We start from the raw sequence: 19,457 nt of genomic DNA on the forward strand, positions 1-19,457 counted from the left end.
TTATGCTCAAAAAAAGGGATGGGGAAGTCCAACAAGTCTTCCAAATAGAAAGAGGCAGAATTAATCAGGAAATATTAACTTTAAATTTTTAAGAGGGTACCACAAGTGATGGAAGTTAAAAATGAAAAAGTATTTGACACTCTGTAAAAAATGTATAATAGACACTGTTTCCCCACAGTGATAATGCATACCATGTTTTTCATAGTGATATTATTATGATATGGTTATAGCATAATTATGATGCATTTTATGCAAGATAAATCATGAGGTATAATTGGAAAAGTTATGATTTGCTGAATATGATTATCCTATTTGTATGCATATTTCATTTTTATCTGAAGTTATGAATATTGACTATGTATCTGTATTTCAAATGTAGTTACACCTGGATAATGCCCACTAGACAAGATGCTTTCAATCTAGACAGTGGGTGGGGAAGGGTCCACTCAGGGCAATGGGCCATTAGGAAAGAACAATAGGCCTTAGGAGAAGTTTATCTCCACCTGGGGAACCTTCCTGAGAATGCTACAGACAGCCTCCAAGTAATGGCTGCTATGACTCTCTACAATAACATGTGACCAGATCACATGTCTGTGGACTCCATCTTGGGATGTCAGTATTTTTCCACAGACTGGTTTGGGAACCAAGCAAGTGCAGCTTGCCCCTTAAGAATCTGCAGCCTGCTTGTATCATCTCTTACAGTGAGAATCTGCTAATTCATATCCAATCTACCTAGTATGTTTGGTTTAGTTTGTGTTTTTTATTTGCTAGGTAATCTGCTTTGATCTGTTTGCTATCCCTTAAATCTATATTTTGTAGTTAATAAACTTGTTTTTGCTTTATCTAAACCAGTGAGTTGGAGTGAAATGTGTGGGAATCTTAGCTCAAGGGGCAAAGACTATTGCATATTCCTCTCCACACTGAGGGAGGGGGCGAACTTTATGAGCTTACTCTGTATAGCTCCCTGTGCAGCACAAGATGGTATAATTTTTGCGTTTATACTCCAGAGGGGGTGCGTGCCTGGGGAGTTGCCTTAGCTGTAGCCTTTCCATTGTTGGTTCATTGCAGGGGCTGGACAGAGAGCCTGCATGTAACTGCAGCTGGGTGTGGCACTACCTGTATGAAGGCTGGTGTGTAAGTGTTTGCATGATTGGGATCTTACTGAAAGAAACAGTTAATTGTCTATATAAAATGAGGTTTCTGGTTTTGGCTGATATGTAAAATTAAATAGCAAATACTGCATATCACTTATCTTTTAGTGATGATTTGTTGGAATCTGGCACTGGAAGTCAGCTAGACACCTTATTGTTATAAAATCCATCTTTATGGCATAGGACACAGGGACAGACACAAAAGGTTGGAGGCATAGAAGCATATCTTCATAAGTACCAAACAGTCCCCATTGTTGGATGACCAGAGTGAATCATCATTTATGTAGGTTATATCAAAGTTCACAATCTTCAAGTCCTTTTTAAGGTACATGTAATTCAATTTGTTTAATGTTCGAGCAAAGGCATATTTAGATGCACAGCTATATGCTTCCCAACTGTAGACCTTCTCAAAGTGCATGTCAAAATATGGATTATCCTAAAAAAATGAAGAGAGAATGAAATTACTAGCTTTATAGGCACTGGAACAGCAACATTTATTGTTTTATGCTTAGCCACCGTGTAGTCTTTGTCTCACTATAATGGATTCATAAAATATTAGCACTAGACTTCAGAAATATTTCCACAATCCATAGACATTCCTACAGGGTGGTTCTTTTAAATTTTTACCAAGAATGCCCTAAAACAGTAGTCTTTAATCAGGTATAACTCTCAATGATGTAAGCTCTGGTTTCAGGATTTGTCCAAATGAACACACTACAACTTACGACAATTTAAAATGTACAGGACTGTAACATTGTCCAAAATGTACTGTATGAAGAGCACTTATCTCCTATTATAAATAAATTCCCCTATCAAATTAAGAGTATTGATTGCCTTCTTTGCTTATATTGCAGATATCTATGTTTACTGGCTCCTCTGCTTGCTTAATGCTAACAATGACTTTAAAATGAAACCTGTTAAATTAAACTTTGTGAATGTCATTAGCTGTAGTTTAGTATGAACATTTATCCTAATGTTAATGACTTTATGATTAAATGTTTTTTCATCAGAAATAAGACAGGCCTTGATCATACTCTCCTATGAAAAAAATCTGTGAGAGGAGGTTCTGGAATAGGAAATCTCTGGGAGGATTCCCTCAGGGGATAGCTCTCTCACATCATTGCATTATGGGAGTGGAGTTCAGTGTAGCCATGTTATGAGCAAATCCTTCTGGGTGCCAGGGATGTGAAGAGAGGAAGGATAAATCATCCCTAAATTGTTATTTTTTTGGCCTAAGCTGCATGGAACCAGGAGGCGCTTGGAGTGGTTGGACATGTCCTCCGCCCCCTAGCATTCACCCAGATTTACCATAAACACAGAGAGTGCATAAAGTACGCAAAGTATGGGAAGGAGGATGTGACTGACCCTACCCCATCATGGGCATGAGGGGAGTATCATGTTCTTGTACCAGACATGAATGAGATACAGAGCTTGCATATACACACCAGACGTGTTCATCATAAAATCCTTTCAGGCTTTGCCAGGTATGGCTGAGATTTGTTTAAATAAGGTATTTTTTACACACACACACACACACACACACACACACACACACACACACACACATGACTGAACAGTAAAATACAATTTAGCATTCCATTGCATCTCCCCCTTTAAGTTCTACATTCCCACCATTTACAACATTTACACATTCTTAGATTTTCAGTATGGATCAGTCTGTTAAGTATCTCTGAAATGTGTTGAATTTCTAATTACATGACCCAACACATAACAACTTGTTCATCTAGCTGGTTGCAAGGACTGTCTCTGGTCAGTTTGGAATCTGAGTGTTCTTCATGTTCTGCATCTGCCATTTGTAGAGTTTGTTCAGCTCATTGTTCTTTCTGAGGAACAAACTGTAAATGTTGACAGTTTTTGTTGAACTCTCCACTATTGGTCTCAATCACATATGATCGTGGCGCTGAATTTTTTCTTTACAGCAGCTGGAGTTGTCCATCCCTTTTCTCCATCCAGTTAGACAAAAACATGGTTGCCAGGTGGTAGACCTGGCAGTTCTCTAACCAAGTGATATCTGTTGTGAAAGTGTTCATAAGCTTTTTTAGCCTTTTTTATCCTATTGGGCTACTTTCTTCATGTCTGGTCATGTTGGAGATAAAACCTGAGTTGTCTTCCCATCAGGAGTTTTGCTAGACTGCATCCAGTAGCTGCTGTTGGCATTGATCTGTTACTCAGAAAAATAAGGAATGGATCTTCCTGCTGTAGGATTTTCTTGGCTGTGTGTACAGCTTTCTTAGCATCTCCTTTTGCTTGTGGGTAATGTGGGCTGCTAATAATATGATCAAAATCATATTTCATTCAGAATGACTTACATTCTGCTGCAGTGAATTGTAGTCTGTTGTCTGTCATTAGTTTTTCTGGAATACTGAAGTGATCAGAAGATAATTTCAATTTCTCAGTAACACTATGACACGTTATTTCTTTCAAGTGCATTATTTCTATATACCTAGAAAAACAATACACTCCGTCCAGATAATGATGTCCTCTGAATTTGCATAAATCTGCATCTAGTCTCTTCCAAGGTCTCTTTGGTAGGTATGTTTGTATACTGTATGGTTCAGCATTGTTTTCTAAGTTGATTTGTACTGGATCTCCTTTCAAAAGTCCCCTATTGTCATATCCATCATCAATTTCTTCCCATTTCTTTCACTAGCCCGTAAGGGCTGCCATATTGCAGCTGAGAAGGTTGTTGGTCTTTGATCCTAGGCATGCTGAACAATTGGAAAAAGGCAACCAGAGTGCCCATCTTTAAAAAAAAGGAAGAAGGAGAATCTGGGGAACTACAGACCGGTCAGCCTCACCTCAGTCCCTGGAAAAATCATGGAGTGGGTCCTCAGGGAATCCATTTTGAAGCACTCAAGTGTCTATTATAGCTTCTAGGCTAGTTTCAGGTTTTTCAAGTTGCTCCTGCCTTTTGTTCTGTTTGACTAATTCTGACTGTTTTGCTATCTGTATAGCTGTGGCTAGGGTTAAATCTCTCTGCAGTTGTAGCTGCTGTGAAAAGTTTTTATCTGTTAATCCAATTACCAGTCTGTAACGGGGTCATGACTCATCACCGCTGGCACCTCCTGCTGGTTGCTCCAGGAATTAGCTCTTGTCAGCTGTGGATCACCCTCTGCGCATGGTGTCTTGCCCGTTGTCTGCTCTGCTAGTTTGGGACCCGCATTGTTCCCTGCTCAGAGGCATCTGCTTCAGGACACTGCCCTCTGGCAGTGCCCACTACTCCATTCTCACCCCCTTCCAGGGGAGGGGGGGTTAACGTCAGTCCTTTGGCTTGCACCTGCCTCAGGTGGCCAGCCACAACCCCAAAGTCTAGCCCAGGGGTCGGCAACCGGTGGCTCGCGGCTCGCCAGGGTAAGCACCCTGGCGGGCCGGCCCGGTTTGTTTATCTGCCGCGTCGGCAAGTTCAGCCGATCGCGGCTCCCACTGGCCGCGGTTCGCGGTCCCAGGCCAATGCGGGAGGCAGGAAGCGGCGCGAGCCGAGGGATGTTCTGGCCGCGGCTTCCTGCCTCCCGCATTGGCCTGGGACCGCGAACCGCGGCCAGTGGGAGCCGCGATCGGCCGAACTTGCCGACGCGGCAGATAAACAAACCGGGCCGGCCCGCCAGGGTGCTTACCCTGGCGAGCCGCGAGCCACCGGTTGCCGACCCCTGGTCTAGCCCCTCACCTCAGGGGCAAGTTGCAGTCTGTCTCGGCCACACTCTTCCGTGGCAAGGTGCAGTGCAAGGGAGGGAAGGGCGAGACCAAGGCCCACCCTCTACTCTGGGTCCTGACCCAAGGACCCTCTAGCAGCAGCCTCTCTCTGCCCTCCTTCTCTCCCCTCCTGTCCACTTATCTTCCCTGGGCCACTTCCCCTTTGGCCCCATTCCCCTTCTCAACCCTTTTTATCAGGGGCCGCAGCCTGGCAGGGAACTGGGCCAGAGCTCTCCTCTGCTCCCCCAAGCCTGCCCAGCACCACTCTGTCCAAGGTGCTACCTCCTTACCTCAAAAACAACAAGGAGTCCGGTGGCACCTTAAAGACTAACAGATTTATTTGGGCATAAGCTTTTGTGGGTAAAAAAACTCACTTCTTCAGATGCATGCAGGCATCTGTAACTTTCACTCCATGCATCTGAAGAAGTGAGTTTTTTTACCCACGAAAGCTTATGCCCAAATAAATCTGTTAGTCTTTAAGGTGCCTCTGGATTCCTTGTTGTTTTTTGTGGATACAGACTAACACGGCTACCCCGATACTTGACTCCTTACCTCAGGAACCAGTCCTTCCCCCTTGCTAGTCTCCTTTGCTAGGCAGCCTTTATATGGGGCCAAGCCCGGCCCTGATTGGCTATCCACAGGCCTTTGCTGATTGGCTGTTGGTCTGCACAGCCTCTCTGGCCTGTTCCAGCCCTTTTTCTCATGGAGTGGGGCAGCCGACCTACTACACAGTCTGTCTCTGATGTTTTCACGTCTTGCCTTCCCTAAAATCAGTTTTCAGACAATGTACGCAGAGCTCTTATAAAACTTTCCACATTTTCCCCTGGTTCTTGAATTCCCTGTTGAAAACATGCTCTTTCTTAAACATTTCTATGAGGTATAGAGTATGCATCAAACATAGTCAGAACCCTTTCATAGTTATCTTTATGACTATTTTCAGTAAAGTCAAAGGATTTAAAGATATGCTCTGCTTGCTTCCCCATAGCATAAATTAAAGACAATATCTGAATATCTCCAGTTTCTTTGTTCAGCTTAGTTGCCATGCAAAATCTTGCAAAATATTATCTCCAGTCTGTCCATTCTGAAGGTTTGTCGACGTTGAAGTTCTCTGGGGCATTGAAGAGTGGCACGTTGATGAGATCCTGCAACCTTTTTTGCTTTGTTTCTTCTGTTTGCAACCTTTGTTGCCTTTTCCCTTCTGTTTCTATTCTTAGTTTACTTCTGACACCATGTCATGTTGTTCTGTATCAGCATTGGACTGGCTGTACAGCTTGCCTTTAAACACAAGGTATGTTCATCATAAGATCCTTTAATGCTCTGCCAGGTATGGCTGAGGTTTGTTTAAACCAGGGGTCGGCAACCTCTGGCATGCGGTTCGCCAGGGTAAGCACCTTGGCGGGCCGGGCCAGTTTGTTTACCTGCCGCGTTGGCAGGTTCAGCCGAGTGCGGCTCCCACTGCCTGCGGTTCACTGTTCCAGGCCAGTGGGGGTGACAGGAAGGCACGGCCAGCACATTCCTCACCCAAGCCGCATGCCAGAGGTTGCCGACCCCTGTTTTAAAGGAAGTACTGTATTTCATACACACACTGGCTGAACAGTATAATACAATTTAGCATTCCATTGAAGGAGATAGGTGTGAAGAGAGACAATTTTTTGGGGTGAATGATTCAGACCAAGGTTTGTTTTTCTTGGATGAAAATTGGATTATATTCATTTGGCTGAATGTCTATTAAAATCTTGTATTGTAAATGCAATAAGGTATTTTCCTCAATTCACTTTCATCTTCTGTAAAATTGAATTTAATTCTGTCTCTAGGTTTGTTCTGATGTCTGTTTTTACTGCCAATTTTGTCCCTTCCATAGTTACACATGAATTACTACTCTGATTTGAATCCTTTAGCCACAGGTCCAGTGATTAGGGCACTAGTTTAGAACTTGGAAATTAAACCTGGATCTCCCAAAGTGTGATCTTGGGCAAGTCACTTAGCTTCTCTGTGCCTCAGTTCTGTATCTTAAAATGGGGATAATAGTACTTCCCCAACTCACTGGGGTGTTGTGAAGATAAATACATTAAAAGATTGGCTGGTGCTCAGATTAGTGATGAGGGCTGTATAAGTACCAAAGTTATATAGATCCTGTTTACTCATGAAAAACAGTCAGAGAAATCAAGTAATGTGAGCAAGATTTGGTCCCAAATATTTCAAGATTGCAGTTCATGGGAATGCAGTAGCTAGCTCCATGTTTTGGGGTCCACCTCTTTTTCATTATATCTGTGGGGGTTTTCATGGGAAAGTTCCAGTGTAATAAAATAGTGTATTGTCACTACTTCTATTTTAAAAAGAGTAAATCACTAAAAGTTAAGTGTCTTAGGCCTTGTTTAGGTGCACATGGACTTAATCTTTTAAAAACTGATTTAGTTAATCCGGTGCAAGTTTGTATATAAACACTATTTTAGTTTTTTTAATTTTGAAAAAGCAAGATTAAATCAACAGATTTGTTAGTTAAAGGTCCATGTTCCCATTCCATATCTATAGGTGCAGGCTCCCTTCTGTACACTTACTTCTCCACTCTGCAACACTTGGGAATGTTCAGGGACTAGGCATGGTCTGGGGATTCCCTGGCAGCACAGCAGTAGGCAGATGCTCTTGCATCCTGAAAATCTGCTGAGAGCCATGTTGACCTCAGAATTTGTGAGCTAACGGGGCAGAATCCCCAGCTGCTACTTCCACTGATAGGAATAATTTTGACCCCACATTCTGCAGAATTTATATAAAGTTCTGCAAGTTGAAACTCTGGAATTTTCCTCATCTTTACTCAGGTTATTCCAGGTTCAAATATCCTGCCCTCAGTTATACGTAAGCAACTCAACTGAAGACATTGAGTTAAATTTTCCTTTTAGTTACACCAATGTTAATCTACTGAATTACTCCAGATTTACACTGGTGTAGTTGAAGTCAAAAAGTGACTTGGATAATCTCTATTATGAGGACCAGCTCTAGGCACCAGCAAAGCAAGCACGTATGTGGGGCGGCACAATTCTAGGGGCGGCATTCTGGCCATTCTTTTTTTTTTTTTGCTTGGGGCGGCAAAAAATCTAGAGCCAGCTCTGTCTATTACTACAATGACATACAAACAAGAAATAGGCCATCTTGACTCTCATATCTAAGCTGAGTTTACAGAACTGACAAAAAAAATTATTGTAAGCAGAGCAAATGTGATCTGGAGTCTCTGACAACTGATAAATCTGTATCCTCATTATGCCATTTTTTTTTTTTTTTTTTTTTTACAGAATCTCTTTTCTTAGTAAACTGCACCTCATCTGTTGTGCCACAAATTGTAACATAAATGCATTGTGTTAATAGAAACTTACAGTAAAATACAGCACTTACAGTGTCCGCTTCTTTTCCATCAATCATCTCCAGATCTTTCAAAAACCACTTCTCAGCCATTTCATATTTCTCATCCAGATCTATTCTAAAGTGTTTCACCATAGATATTTCTACTTCTCCACCTTTAGTCACTGCAAGACAAAAAACTAGTTTACACAAACAGACAATTGCTTTCCAAAATATCTGAAAATGAAATACTTCATCAAGCTGTATTTTAAACAGTAGTTTAAAAACTAGAGCTATATGAAACTTGATGGTTTGTTTGCACAGCGAGCAGAATTTAGTCCAATGTTTGCAGCCCATAAAGTCTATTTGCTTTTAATAGATTCTTTTTTTCACCCTAACCCAGCCTATAAAGGTGAATCTTGTTTGTGGGAAAGCTTTGTTATTGGGTTTACTAAAGAATACACTCATTAAGGCCCTGATCCTGCCTTTAGATCTGTGCAAGTAGACCCTCATGTGTCTGGAATCCTAGTTACTTCAGTTGTGCACCATGCACATGCAAAGGTCCACTGAGTTGATGGACTGTGACCAAAATCAGTTCTGAGTCTGGGCATTTATATTAATGTTTGTATACTTCCCATGAATGGAAGATCTGTGTTTTCCTATAAAATATTAGTATAATACAAAACAAAAATAACATGTAGTATTTAAGAAATACTACTTGAAGTTCCAACTTATCTGTGATTATCTTCTGCTAATAGGGAGTAAATGAAAGAAGGACAGAAGGATAGAAAAAATCTTCATAATCCTCATCAATATTAATTAATTGCGTTAAGCACTGAAAAGGAGATCAGTATCGTGGAATATACATGCTAATTAGTGGGGAAAACACTGGAATTTGAACACCTATATTAGGTAGGTTTATTTTATTTTCTCTTTTTTAATTGTCAGATGGTGTCTATGGCTACACACAGAGATTTGTAACTCTGGCACCCTCCTGAGAAGTGGTACACCTCTGACCTAACAGCCTGCTTCTTCAGCATAGCACTCCAAAACCATGCTTCCCCTGCGGCTGCAGCCTGACTTCACCACTAGACATCAGCACATACCCTTTGGGGGAGTGTTCTGGTCTGAGAGTAGAAAGCTGTAGAAAAAGGGTGACCAGTACTAGAGGCACAGCATACTTCAAGGGCACAGTATGTTTTTAAAATGGAATTCCTGGACATCATCTGGCAATAACTTCTTCCTATCCAAATTTCTTTTGCCTTGCCTTGTTAGCAAGAAATTGGTAGTCCCTGTGGAGGAAGTTTTATGCTTTTTGTCAATCATTTTACTGTATTTAAAAAAATAATAGAAACAGATTTAAAATAAAAACAAGTGTAGGGCCTGATCTTGCAAACTCTTGCTAAGGTGTATAACTCCATTTACAGAAGAGGGATTATGCCTATAAGAATTACTCCCATGTGCAAGGGTTTACTGGGTCAAGCCCATATTTCATCCTGAAATACAGAGACAGACAAACTCAAAACAACAAATACATTGATATAGTTTTTCCTGCAAATGCACAGTAAAACAGGGTGGCTTGCTTTTTTTCTTCCTGGCACTGCCTGTTGGGAAACCCAACTAATTACTGCTTTTTCTAGTGCTAGGCTCTAGACTCCAACTAGGAGTTGAAATTGTATGACATCTGACAAGAATATGTGTTAAGAAACAGCACTAGAAATAGTGAAGTCCTAGCTCATCTAAAATATGTCCTCACTTCTTTGGTAGTTTAGGTTATCCAAGTTCCTATTCCTCATACTCCCATGACAAAAATTGTATAACATCAGCATTTCTCAGATTTTCCATTTAATTTAGGTTTGAAATTTCTTCTTGGGGGAGAGGAGAGATATTATAGTGCCTTGGATTGTTTAAGTTGTTTCCTGGGGTGTTTTACAGAAGAAAAAGAAATGCAGTTTGGGGATGTTTGTATTTTCCAATGGACGATATTAAGATGTCATTGCAATCCCTCCTAACCACATCAAAACGCAGTTGGTAAAAATGGCTAGACATCTCTACATTTCAGTTTTGCCACTAATTGGGTTGATTAGTGATTCAATGTAGGGGAGTACATAATTTCCTCATTCCAGACTTTTACAATTTGCTACTATGAAAGTGAAGAGGGAATATGACATGGAAATAGCAGCATTTCTCTACCCACATTGTGGTTTTATTGTAGTACAGCTTTAAATTGGATAGTCTCCTAAAGGTTTCTGTTTGCATCTATGCAAATATTTGGTTATTTACAATATTTTCTCTTTCTTACAAGCTATTGACAGGCGTAATACAGGTTAACCAGGAAGAATAATTTGAGACTACTATTGAAAGGATAAGATTTTAGTTAGAATGTTTTGATCTTACACTAATTGTGCTGCTAGAATATATACTTGCCACTTGTGAAGAATTAGGAAACATGTCTGTATTTAAATGATATTAAAACAGTAACAATTTTGTTTTAAAAGATATTTGTACAATTTCTAAATGCACAAAAATACCAACCTGTTTTCAGGGTTCCCAGAATTTTTTAAAAATAAATTAATGGAGATATCCTATCTCCTAGAGCTGGAAGGGACCTTGAAAGGTCACTGAGTCCAGCCCCCTGCTGTCACTAGCAGGACCAAGTACTGATTTTGCCCCAGATCCCTAAGTGGCCCCCTAAAGGATTGAACTCACAACCCTGGGTTTAGCAGGCTAATGCTCAAACTACTGAGCAGGGGCGGCTCTAGGGATTTTGCCGCCCCAAGCACGGCAGGCAGGTTGCCTCCTGCGGTTTGCCTGCGGAGGGTCCGCTGGTCCCGCAGCTTCAGTGGACCTCCCGCAGGCGCCTGCAGGAGGTCCACTGAAGCCATGGAACCAGTGGACTCTCCACTGGCAAGCCGCGGAAGGCAGTCTGCCTGCCAACCTCGCAGCGCCGGCAGAGCGCCCCCCGCGGCATGCCGCCCCAAGCATGCGCTTGGCGTGCTGGGGCCTGGAGCTGCCCCTGCCACTGAGCTATCCCTCCCCCCAGAAAAGTTAGTAAAAAGTAAAACAAGTTTGGGCTCCTTTCCTCCTAATCCCTTATGGATACTGCACAAAGCCACCACCCATTCTGACCTTATTTGATATAACTAGCAGGCTCTATTCGAGAAACTTCCAGGATTAGAAAGAGCTGTTTAGGTCAGGATTAAGGACTATATCAGGGGTTGGTAACCTTTCAGAAGTGGTGTGCCGAGTCTTCATTCATTCACTCTAATTTAAGGTTTCGCGTGCCGGTAATACGTTTTAACATTCTTAGAAGGTCTCTTTCTATAAGTCTATAATATATAACTAAACTATTGTTATATGTAAAGTAAATAAGGTTTTTAAAATGTTTAAGAAGCTTCATTTAAAATTAAATAAAATGCAGAGCCCCCCGGACCAGTGGCCAGGACCCAGGCAGTGTGAGTGCCACTGAAAATTAGCTTGCGTGCAGCCTTCGGCACCCGTGCCATAGGTTGCCTACCCCTGGACTATATCCTGCAAGGTGCTGAGCAACTTGAACTCCCAGTGACTACAGTAGGAATTGGAGGGTGCTCACCAACTTTCAGGATCAGATTTACCCTGTGCCCACCACTTACCCAACTATGTTAGAGTGGGTTTTTTTCTCTCTCATACACACACTCACACACATGCACACACACACTCACTCTCCATTCTTAAATTTCAGAATATTTTCCATTATGTCTGCAGAGATTCTCCGTTAGGTGAATTTGTTTAGATGATTTCTTCACTGGTTTGTTCTTTTTATTCTGTGGAAACAACACTCAAATATTTCAGAAGGTGCTTTTGTTCTTTTCCCTTTAAATGTTCTGTAACATAACTTTAATCTGATTTTAAAAAATTGATATTTGTCATAGTTGTACAAACTATCAACCTTCACAAAAATTCCTGAAGCCCATATGTAGCACATGGTTTGAACCTCAAGAACAAAGAGGGAGTGGAAAGTAATGTTCACTTCTACCTACTAATCATAATATTTATAAATTCCCTAAGTCTGAAAAGTTTTCAGTGGTATAAAAACAATACAATCTCATTGATTTCTAAATGTATTTTACTAGGTGATATTTGTCAATGCCTTTTTAATAAAGTTATATAGCAGACACATTTGAAATGATTTTTTTTGTAAATATTCTAGTAATAAGGTTGTGCCACCTTGAACAATCTTACTTTATTATAGTAATAAACATTCACAATTCCTTGGTTAAACAAAGATGTACTTCAGGCAATGAATAACAAGAAACTATACTTAAACACAATGAGGGGATGGGGACTGCAAACACTAAAAACACACACTAAAAAAGAGGAAGAGAACAAATGTTTACTGAAGAATGTTATGGTTATAAAAATACAATTAGTATTATAAAATAGCATTAGTTTTTTAAAGGCAATTAAATATGCTTGCAAATTGTGAATAGTTTTCTAACATTTTGTATTGACTATCTCATTTCTTTGTGTATTATAAACAACTATGTATCTGGTGCTTTTCAGAACGGGTCTGAAGTAGGAAAAAAATGCATACTCTTTTCCAACCCTATTTTCAAATTCCTAAATATGTTGGCTACAACTTTCCAAAAGTGCTGGGATTCTCAGCAAAGCAGTAGACAAGGAAATGCCCTGAACTAGATACAAATGAGAAACAGAGACACTTCAGAAAAGGCTAATGGTTTCAGACTCCTCTTGCTTTATGCATGTCCACATTTGAAGACTGCAAAGGAACTGCTTGATTGAGACTGACAGCAGAGACAGCAATCTGGCAACATACTCGCCTGTCCCAAAAGATTCCAACCCATTTAATGCCATTAACTACAGCGGGAGGAAGTGTTGCAGGTTAGTTGCTCGCCACTTTTATCAAATACAATCTCGCATTATAGGCTCCGCTACTTTTTATTCGGGCAACATTCCCACTGAAGTCAATGGGAGTTATGCCCGCATTTAATCGTGCAGGATCAAGCCCTATATATATTATTGTCCAACATCATAGGACCAACATCTTCACTGATTTACGCTTTTCTTGTTCAAACCATTGATTTCAGTGGGGATGCCCTGGCTGCTATAACACAGGGCGGCAAATTTTACTCTCCCCCTTCTCTCCGCGCTGTGTGAACAGTTTGTATCCAATCTCATTTGGAAAACGCATGTGGCTAAGGGGCTATCCAGTTACTGTTCTATACTGTCACTCGCTTTCTTACCACACACAGTGTGCTTGGGCCATAGGCTATTCCTAAACATCCTCATGAGGAAATCTCGGATCCTTCTTACTGTGCAATTATAAGCTGCTGCACATACTGTGAATGAATGAAAGCGGCGCGTTAAGCCTTCCATTTAACAAAGGAAGATCCGTCAGACAACGGACAGCGGCGCGGGCACGATCGTAAAATGTAGGCTACATTCGTGTCAACAGCCAACATAAAGGAACGAGGCCGCAGCCATCCGTCTCCTCGGGATGAAGGTTAGGAGCCTGGCACGCAGCGGAGCAAAGAGCTGTCAGTTACACTTCACCAAGAAGAGAGCCACAAGGTCTCACGCACGAGGCTTCTGTGCCATCTTCTTTGCTTGTATCTACACTTGGTTTACTATCAAAACAAGCGCCCTGCGTTTGTTTCAATTACACTAGGCCAAAGGCTAAGTTGGACGCAGGATCATTAGTTAAAAACCTTTCCGAGCGGAGCAGCACTTCCTAAGAGTCCAGTGCACCGGCGTCCCCTCCCACCCCCACCTCGCTATTCCCACCACAGGACAAGTAAAGGCAGTTGTCCCAACCGCCACGGGAAAAGACCTTGCATTAGAGCCCTCTGAATACAACTTCAAAATAGCTCTTCATCAGTCTAGTACCATGCACATGCCACATGCAAGTAGCCCAGGATCCACGAAGCGGGAAGGTGCAAGGTCAGGTGCCAGGCCAGCGTGCTGCAGGAAGACTCCCCTGAGTCACAAAATGAGGGCAAACGTTCCCCTCCAGCGCCTGGCACCGTTGCCACCAATGTAAGAGCCTGATGTGCAATGCAGATGTTGGAATGCACCTAGTGACCAATGCAAATCAGGGCCCGAGCTGGGCCCGCAGCAGGACCCAGCATCGTTCGCAGGCTCGCCGGGAGCCCGGAGGCGCGTGGGAGAGGGCGAGCCCGCCGCTTGCTCACAGAGCGCGGGGCTCCTTCCTAGAGACCGACACACCTGCCCCCGCCGCCCCGGCGTTACCTGCGGCACAGAGGTAGAACCTGTCGTGGGCTGAGCACTCGATCTCTATGAACTCCCGCAGGCTCTGCCCCAGGGGCTGAAACAGCTTCTTCTGCAAGTCCTCCTTCACCAGCGAGGACATTTCCTTCGCGGCAGGAGAGGCTGATGCTGACTCTCTCTCTGGGTCCCCTGCTGCCCCGTTTCGTGGCTCCCGAGCAGGTGCCTGGGGGTCTCGGTCTCTGCAGACACCCCGATCAGGCCTCAGACAAACCTCCAACTTCCCAGGCTCCTGACAAGAGCAGCCGCTTGCCGCCACTCGCGCCCAGCACTGACTCCCTGCGGCTTGTCCGGAGTTTGGTGGTGGTGGTGGTGGGGGGCATACTCGTCTATATGGGTGTTGCAGACATATATAGCCCCCGGGCTGTTACCCTGCACAGGCATTTTTAATATCAAACCTTCAATAAAGCCCCACGATCTCGGTTTGATTCCATTATACCCATCAGTTAACAGCTGACTGAAGGTATCGATTGGGATCATCTTCCATTAAGAATATTACCACTGGCAAGAGGAAAGGCAGAAGCAGGGCTATCTACCCACCCTCTCCCTCCCTCCTCTCCTACAGTAGCGCGGCTGCCGAACACTTAACTTTCCCCACAGGTCTGCGTGCATTGCTTCAGAGCAAAGTGCAAGCCAGCTCTTGGCTCCAGACCGAAAAGTAGCTGCAGCATTAGCCCAGGTCCAGATTTTCACCAGGGTGAATCTGGCCTATTGTTTGGAAATCTGATCCTCCAAACTGACCCCTTCCTTATCACACAAGGCGTTTGCAGCAATCACTGCGGTGTTGTGTAAGACACCTTTTCAAGTTCTCACACCCTTCTCTTCCTTCCCTTGTCTTCAAAATTAAATCAGCTCTCATGTCCAATTAAAGGTGTGACAAATCTGTCATTATCAACCTCTGTTTGCAGAGGTTATAAACTTCTTTGCAGGCTAATTTCAATCTAAAGGTGTCGTGGAGTTTTAATAGCAATTTGAATACATGGTTTTGCTCAGCTATGATGCTTTTCTGATCTAGCAATGAAAAAAAAGCCTACTTTTAATGAACTAATGGCTCTGTTCCCGTCAGTAATATGTACGTGTGAAACTCTCATTTTATGCATCCGATTAAGTGAGCTGTAGCCCACGAAAGCTTATGCTCAAATAAATTTGTTAGTCTCTAAGGTGCCACAAGTACTCCTGTTCTTTTTGCGGATACAGACTAACAGGGCTGCTACTCTGAAACCTCTCATTTAATGGTACAACTTATATGAAGCTATCAAGTCATTACTTTTGCACAGAAACGTGTCGCTGAGAAGACATTGCAAAGTATTTTTTATCTGGAAGCAGGGAGTTTTACTTGAGATTTGCAAAGCTCTGAAGGCATGTTGCAAACTGATCAGGTCTGCCCTATCCTGTTGTCCTTGAGACCAGCGGGAGTCGCAGGGACAATTGAACAAACTAAAAGATAGACCATTAGAATCAAACAGAAGCTACAGTTCTTTATACAGCCGTGGCAACCTGTACAATCTACTTCTTCAGGAGGCTATCAAGTCAAATAGTTAACAAGACCTTTTAAAGAGATTGGACAGCTTTATGACCAGTAATAATATCTGCCATTATGAGATAGCTATACCTCATGCTTCTATAAACTGATTACCTGCTTGAGCTGGGAAAGAATCTGCCTATCCTCATATAACACTATTCACGATTGGCCAGATGCATTTTTTGGGGAAAGAGGAAGCCGTCCTCTGAAGTGTTAAATACCCTGTTGGAAGCAGAATACATAACAGGTATGGTTATGCTTATGACCTATGGTTAACTATGCTTGTCACCCAGCAGATGTTTCCATAAGGTTCCTCAGCAGTACAGTATCCCTTAATTTCAAAACCTGCAATAGAATGTTCCAACCTTTGATTTTCTCCCATTCTTAGAAGCCTGTAGAAGCTGGCTGTTGCAATTATTTCTATTTTCATTTCACATCCATCAACATGGTATTTAAGCGCTTAATTTATTTTCCATTTCTTGTATTCTCACCCAAATCATTTCACTACTTACAGCCAATTTTTATCACTGCCTTAGTAAATACTTTCCTTACAAAGGATCATCCCCCGCACTTCTTCCCTGTATATAGATTGCACCTATGGATGCTAATTTAACATTTTTCAACTTTGCAAACTCAATGGCAACATTTTCATTCACTTCTTTTCTTAAATGAAGTCAGTTCTTTAGCTGCCATATTTCTGGATCACATTTTAAACTTTTAACTTGTGAAAGAGGACAAGTGACTGTCCTCTTTCACTGTCTGAATCACGTTGGTGCTGCTTCTTGTCAACACATCTTTGTTGCCTGGTGGGAAATGCTTAGCTCTTCTTCCCTGTGCACTGAGGCTTTAATTTTAGTTTGTAAAATAATGTTGATTGCAACAGCTTCTTTCTTCTGCAGGGTTTGCTGTGTTTCTAACATCACTAACTGTTGCAAGGAAAAATGACACCAGAGTGTGATCTCAATTAGTATGATATAAATCCATAGTAATACCACTGATTTTTGCCTCTGGCCTAAGGACTCCTGCAATGAGGATCTTGCAGGTGAGCTATGAAGCTGAAGAATATTTTTTCAAAAATAGTTTTGTTTTTATTACTAATATTCCGTAGCATACTTGGTGGTTCACTGACATGAAATAAGATGTAGTCACTGACTTATAGGCTTTTACATTCTCAGAGCCTAATTCTGCTCTTGCTTCCTCTGGTGTAAATTGGGAGTTACTCCAATGAAGCTATGCTAGTGTAAAACAGTGTGCTTTAACAATAAACTGCCTAAGTATAGGGTAAGTACATGGCTAAACAACCACAACATTTGAATTGTTTAGAATCATAGAATAACAGAGTTGGAAGGGACCTCAGGAGGTCATCTAGTCCAACCCCCTGCTCAAAGCAGGACCAATCCCCAACTAAATCATCCCAGCCAGGGCTTTGTCAAGCCTGACCGTAAAAACCTCTAAGGAAGGAGATTCCACCACCTCCCTAGGTAACCCATTCCAGTGCTTCACCACCCTCCTAGTGAAAAAGTTTTTCCTAATATCCAACCTAAACCTTCCCCACTGCAACTTGAGACCGTTATTCCTTGTTCGGTCATCTGGTACCACTGAGAACAGTCTAGATCAGGGGTCGGCAACCTATGGCACGCGGGCCGATATTTAATGGCATGCTGCTGCCTGCTGGGGTCCCGGCTGCCAGCCCCACTCAGCTTGCTGCCGAACCCAGGCCGACAGCGGGCTGAGCAGGGCTCGCGGCCGGGACCCTAGCAGGCAGCAGCATGCCATTAAAAATCCTGCCCGGCCCGGCCCACTCTTCTCTGCCACTTCCGCCGGCATTTGCACATGCTTTCCTGACCTCTGTCACTTCCAGTGGGAGGTTGTGTTTCCAGATTAGCATGTCCATACCACTACCTGGGGTCCACGGAGTCTGAGCGGCCCCAGAAGCGGCCCCGCCGGTGGGAACAGGAAGAGGGACCTGACCCCACAGGAATTGCAGTGCCCACAAGGCCTATAAGTGGGGACGAGTCCTCGGTCCCAGCTGCACCATGCGCCCACCTGCCCCAAGCACAGTCGGCCCCACTCCCTGGACTCAGGCAGGCTGCCCCGGGGTTGGAGCCCCGGTGCCAGGATGAGCTTGGCTCTGTACTGGGGCAGGTTGCCTCCCACAGCCCGAACCCGAGCCCAGGGCCTGTGGCTCGCTGCCTGCTGGACCCTGGCAACAGGTGGGTCATGCCTCTTTCCCCACCCCAGGACACTGGACTCCGCTCCCCTCTGGCATTGAGGGCAGAACCCAGGAGTCTGGAGCCCTACTCTCCATCTGCCCCTGACCCCCTCGAACAACTAGAGCCCAACTGGAAACCTAGGAATCCAGAGTCCTCGCTCCCAGCACTCCTCCCCCGAGCGTCAGACACCAGCCCCTTCCCAGAGCCCAGGAGTCCCAACTCCCATCCCACTCCCCGCCCTACCCCTCCCACACCTCCCCCAAACTCCTGCCCTGACCCCTGCACCCCTCATATCCCCCAGCCCTCTGCCCCACTCACGTACCCCCAGCCCCCTGTTCTGACCCCTGCACCCCCATGACCCCAGCCCTGACTCCAGCCCCCCCACACATACCCAGCCCCCCCACCCCATGCCCTGACTCTTGCACCCCCCACATCCCCACCCCCACCCTGAGCACCAAATGGGAGCTCCTGCACCACCCCCCACCCACATTCCCACCTGCATCCCTCACGCCAAACGGGAGCTGCCCAGATAAGCACTCCACACCCAAGCCTCCTGCCCCAACCCTGAGCACCAAATGGGAGCTCCTGCACCACCCCCCGCCCACATTCCCACCTGCATCCCTCACGCCAAACGGGAGCTGCCCAGATAAGCACTCCACACCCAAGCCTCCTGCCCCAACCCTGAGCCCCCACCTTCATTCTAGCTCCTGGCCAGACACTACACCCCAACCCCCAACCTGCTCCTTCACCCCCAGCCCTGTGCTCAGTGCACCCCCACCCTCAGCTCAGTGCAGAGAGAGAGGAAGAGAATGGGCCAGAACCAGGGAGAAGGTAGGTACCCACTCTACGTGGGCAGGGCCGGGACCCCAGACCAGCAGTGGGCTAAGCAGCAGTGGGCTGAGTGGCTCAGCCCACTGCAGGTCTGGGGTCCTGGGCGCCGGCCCCGCTCAGCCCGCTGCTGGCCCTGGGTCCCAGACGCCGTTCCCTTCCCCGGCCGCCGGTCCCACTCAGTCTGCTGCCAGCCTAGGTGAATGGAACCCCAGGCCGGCAGTGGACTGAGTGGGCCGGCGGCATAAGATCAGCATTTTAATTTAATTTTAAATGAAGCTTCTTAAATATTTTGAAAACCTTGTTTACTTTACATACGACAATAGTTTAGTTATATAATATATAGACTTATAGAGAGAGACCTTCTAAAAACATTAAAATGTACTACTGGCACGCGAAACCTTAAATTAGAGT

At 44.1% G+C, this 19,457-nt stretch overlaps 1 protein-coding gene across 6 annotated transcripts in view; it reads right to left on the reverse strand.

Annotated features, from left to right (window-relative positions):
* Positions 1-1,323: 1,323 nt before the first annotated feature.
* EXOC1L (exocyst complex component 1 like) overlaps positions 1,324-19,457 on the reverse strand; it is a 40,963-nt gene continuing 22,829 nt past the window's right edge. For 3 of the 6 annotated variants that reach the window (XM_045019254.1, XM_045019253.1, XM_045019256.1), the window contains exons 2-3: positions 8,250-8,380; positions 1,324-1,587 (exon numbers count right to left, since the gene is read on the reverse strand). In XM_045019254.1, coding sequence (XP_044875189.1) covers positions 1,324-1,587; positions 8,250-8,351 — 366 coding nt within the window. In that variant the 5' untranslated portion in view covers positions 8,352-8,380. Of the gene's footprint in view, positions 1,588-8,249; positions 8,381-13,777; positions 13,935-14,081; positions 14,174-14,444; positions 14,566-19,457 lie in introns of those variants that run through there. The other 3 variants (XM_045019250.1, XM_045019251.1, XM_045019252.1) reach the window with 3 other exon arrangements.

Source organism: Mauremys mutica, chromosome 5 (genome assembly GCF_020497125.1).
Source record: "Mauremys mutica isolate MM-2020 ecotype Southern chromosome 5, ASM2049712v1, whole genome shotgun sequence".
Taxonomy (NCBI): Eukaryota; Metazoa; Chordata; order Testudines; family Geoemydidae; genus Mauremys; species Mauremys mutica.